This window comes from Merops nubicus, unplaced genomic scaffold (assembly GCF_000691845.1).
Source record: "Merops nubicus isolate BGI_N331 unplaced genomic scaffold, ASM69184v1 scaffold44188, whole genome shotgun sequence".
Taxonomy (NCBI): domain Eukaryota; kingdom Metazoa; phylum Chordata; class Aves; order Coraciiformes; family Meropidae; genus Merops; species Merops nubicus.
Genome location: NW_008625859.1, coordinates 15,508 through 20,079, shown reverse-complemented (window position 1 = coordinate 20,079; position 4,572 = coordinate 15,508). Strand labels below are relative to the sequence as shown.

The following is a 4,572-nucleotide window of genomic DNA, read 5'->3' as shown; positions in this document are numbered from 1 at the left end:
GGCTGTTGCGATGCCCGGGGACGGCCTTCCTGAACAGCCGAAGGCCCCCGTCCCTGCGAGCCCTCCCTCTCTGCCTAGGACACTAGCGATACTACCACTATGCAGTGACTAACTACGAGTTTTGTTCACAGAGCACAGATGTGTCGAGTCGGCAAAAATCCGAGCCAAATACCCTGACCGTGTCCCGGTGAGTAACCAGGCCAGCTTCATTTGAGTACGTGGAGGCAAAGGTAGATAAGCTGTTTCCATCCTGCCCTCTCTTCTTTGATCAGATCCTGCTAAGTAAATTCATATTCCTTCTTCTGTCCTTAGGTGTTTTAAAGAGGCCCAGACACATGTAGCCAGTCCGACATTCCCTCCTCTGCCCCAGGGCATATTGACAAGTAAGCAGGAGTGCCTGACTTTCTGAGCACCTGCCAGGCATGTGTACAGTTTATCTGTGTCCTGGTTTCTGCCGGTGACAGTTATATCCCAGCAAATATCCTGTGTGTCTTGAGGATTCATTCTATACCTGATGCCAAGAAAGGGCATAAATTCTTTCAACCTTGACAACCTTCTATCCTAGATATATGAGGAATATGATTTTCTTTCATGTATGCCAAGCCTATAACCGGTCTTATCATGCTGAGTCTCCCCCTGCAAGCCCTGTACAAAGAGCCAGTGCAAGTGATGTCCCTTCCTTTCTACATTAATACCTACCTACATGCTAAATAGTGGATGACCTCTCTTCATCGCTCCACAATCCCTTTTATCACATTTTAGCCAGTGAAATGATCACACATCCTTAGGTAACATGTCCACATTCTCAACTTACCTGCCTGAAAGTAAAATTTTCCACATCCCACCTGACTACATGACAGTGCCAATCCTGTACAACTTCTTGGTAAATAACTGTAAATAAGTTCTTCTCCCAGCCTTTCCTCATAGGAGGGATGCTCCAGTCCCTAAATCATCTTCGTGGCCCTTTGTTGGACTCTTTCCAGTGTGTCCATGTCTGTCTTGTACTGAGGAGGCCCAGAACTGAATACAGCACTCCAGGTGTGGCCTCACCTGTGCCAGAGCAGGGGAAGGATCCCCCCGGACCTGCTGGCAATCCTCTGCCTAGTGCAGCTGAGGACACCAGCAGCCTGTGCTGCCAGGCTGCCTGCTGCCTCGCGCCCAGCCGGGGTCCCGTCGCAGTCACTTCCTGGCCTTGGCGCACTAGAAGCTAAAAAGCTGGGTGTGCTTTTTCTTTTAGGCCTATTGCATCTGTTACCCCGTAACCATCAACCTCAGGCACAGGAAGGTTTGAGCCCTTGTGTATGTGAATGTACACGTACAGCTGCAGGGCGGTGGTGAAACGGGGCCGTGCAGTGCTGAGCCAGCCCCACCTTCCGTTCGCTTGCACTGAAACCTTTCTGTCCCTCACCTCTGCTCCCTGTTGTGAGTCTGTGCCAGTCCTGCACAGCCTGACTTTCACACCCGTGCTTTACAGGTCATAGTGGAGAAGGTCTCGGGATCTCAGATTGTTGATATTGACAAGAGGAAGTACTTGGTCCCATCTGACATCACCGTGGCCCAGTTCATGTGGATCATCCGGAAGAGGATTCAACTGCCATCTGAGAAAGCAATATTTCTCTTTGTAGACAAGACTGTCCCACAATCCAGGTGAGAGGCTATTCACTTGGTATTCAGAACCATTTGAGGCTTATTTGGTGGTTTTAGGTGGTGTTTGATGACATCTTAAGTCTCACTGTGATAGTTTTTTTCTCATGAGTTTGATAAACATCTTATTTCTTGAGCTAGGCTGCAAGGAAGGGTGACTGGAAAATATATTATGATTTACTTCTAGGGCAAGAGGGTCAGCTCTCGAGTTATGATGATATTTTTGGTTGAGTGCAAGAACATTTACATCATCAATGCCAAAAAAAAAATTCTCAATGTGAGAAAAAAGTCATGTTAAATACTCAAAAGCAAACACCATAAATTGTTCTGAAAAAACAGCTTGTCAGCTCTGAAAGAAATGATGTTACAGACTAGTTGCTGCTATTTGTTTTAAAAATTACTTATTTTCTTCTATAAACACAAAATGCATAATTACTATAAAAAGGTTTTTTTCACAGTGTTTTTATATAAAGGAGTAAGTTTGCTACATACAGAATAACATAGAGCAGAAGCAGTTACTACAGCTGCTTTCTCTGTGGAATACTTAATAGTATTTGAGAAAACATGCAATGTTATGTGGCTTAGATATAATCCTTACCTATGTAACAGTAACAGTCCCTCCAGACTCACTTAGGAATATTTTGGTTTAATTTGTGATACACAAGAGGGACCTGTGAGAACCATTTTTTTTCTGCTTGCTTTCTTCTAGGAGTATTAAGAATGGCTATATGTCATCTTCTTAACAGTGCTGTAGAACTGCTAGGAGCAGGAAAGAAAAAGAAAGGGCACATTATCTCATCTCACACGTTCATGACGAGATGTCACATCTCTGCTGGAAAAATAGGGCCTTGAGCCTTCAATACTAATGCAAAAATGGTAACTGTTAACAGATAACCAACAATCTAAGCTGTTAATGGCTCTGCCACTCTTGTAGGCTGTTTATTACATAGACTGTAACTCTTGACATCCTTCTTATCCAAAAGTTTATTCACTGTTCACCAATTCCCTTCCATTCCAAGTGCTGCCTGCAGACCTTCCCGGCTCCTCTCTTGGATGCCATGGTCATTTTCCCCATCACTCACCCTCAGCCTGCCTCTCTCAGTTCATTAGCCTTTCCTCAGGCTTGGGAAGTCAGAAAGGTGAGCTGAGGAGGTGTCATTTGGACATGTCAGGTGCCTGTTTCATCTGTGGATAGATGGTTGAAGTAGTTGTACTGGCCAAGTAATTGCTCGGGTTTCTTTTTATTTTCAAAATGCACACATTGCCCTGAGGGCCCCAGCTGCTCGGGCTGAACGGCCACGGCCCTCTTTGGTTGAAGAAAATTTTCGCTTGATCACGTCCAAATCTTATCCACTGAAAAAGCACTAGTTTCTAGGTAGCTTGCTATTGATTACCCACGTAGTTAGGTACTAGCACCATCTTAAGTCATAATTTTTTAACAGTATAGAAAACAAAGCTTTTACTCCCCCAAAGAAGCTGGATCTCAAAGCAGCACTCCAACAAGCACAGGTGTGACAGGCCAGCTGCACGCTCAGGAGGGGGGCTGTGCCCCCGGGAAGGGGCTGCCAGGCCCCTGGGCCCGACTGGTCACCACGTCAGCTGATCACTGAGAACCTAAAACGTGCCCAGAGCCCAATTTCCAATAAAATAAGGAAGCATTCTGACCAACACATTTGTGAAGAACAAAAACCTAGACGTGCTGCAGATTGCTCAGGATCATTTTGCTAACCCAGGAGTGAATTGCTTTACACATATCCTCAGTGCTGTATTTTAATTTACACACAGACTGAGATGTTTTAGCTTTTAATCCTTGTTTCTGTGAAGTTCTTTTACATTTTGCAACTGTCATGATACAACCAAACTGTTTGTTTATTTTTTTTTTCCCATCAAGCTTAACTATGGGACAACTTTATGAGAAGGAAAAGGATGAGGATGGATTCTTGTATGTTGCCTACAGCGGAGAGAACACCTTTGGTTTCTGAATGGTGGGTCTTGGCTGCTATACCACCCTGCTGTGTATCTTGTAAATAGCTGATCATTTTCTGTTCTGACATCCACAGAAGTTCCTTCTATATACATGTATTTGTAACTGGATTTATTTCTTAATATATTGATAGGTCTTGTTTTATTAGACTGTTAAATTATCCAAAAACAAAAGTGGCTTTGTTTTGTTTTGTTATTTTGGTTTGTTTTTTTTTCTCATGTCTGTGAGTTCCCAGAGCCTCACTGTTTGGGGGATGCACTTGACATTGATTAAACAATAAAGCAAAGTAGTTGGGCTACCAAAACATGGACAGAAGAATATGCATTTATTCTGTTTTGAGGTGTTAGTTTAAAAAAAATAAAAGCATTACATTAGTATTGGGAACACTGGATTTGCTAGCTTATCACAAGCAGAAGCAAGATGCTGATCATGTTGAATTGAGCTAGTATGTTCCTCTTCCTCAATTAACAAACAAGTACAATAAAAATCCCTGTCACAAACAGCCATTGCTGTCATTTTTTTACCTTAATTTTGGCCAGAGAGTTACTCATCACATTTACTAGACACTACAGAGCTGCTTATATAATTTTTTAGACACTGTACAGCTCCTCAACCTTTAGTATGCAGATGATGATACAAGGAAGAAACAAGGACCTATCTATCTGTAGGTTGCAAAACCAATAGCTTCAGAGCTACTAGGCTTGATCAGGAGATCAGCAATGCCTGCCCACAGGCCGTCAGTGGAGAAGTACCATGGGCTTTGGAAAGCAGGGCCTAGGTGAGAAAAGCATAGCATGGAAGGAAAGGGCACCTAGGGGGAGGAATGATACAAATAAGACCAGAGAGCTGAAGAACTCGGCATAATTTTTCCATGAGTTACCGCAGAGAGAAATGTATCAGTAAGGAGTTCAGATGAAAACAGTTGGGTGGGTTTTTTTGTTTGT

General features: G+C 43.4%; 1 protein-coding gene across 1 annotated transcript; it reads left to right on the top strand.

The window, feature by feature from the left end:
• Nucleotides 1–131: 131 nt before the first annotated feature.
• Nucleotides 132–4,123, top strand: GABARAPL2 (GABA(A) receptor-associated protein-like 2; the record flags this gene model as incomplete). Its single annotated transcript, XM_008945809.1, has 3 exons — nt 132–187; nt 1,475–1,647; nt 3,536–4,123. Coding segments are annotated over 3 exons (320 nt in total), but the record flags the coding sequence as incomplete, so codon positions are not given.
• Nucleotides 4,124–4,572: the final 449 nt, after the last annotated feature.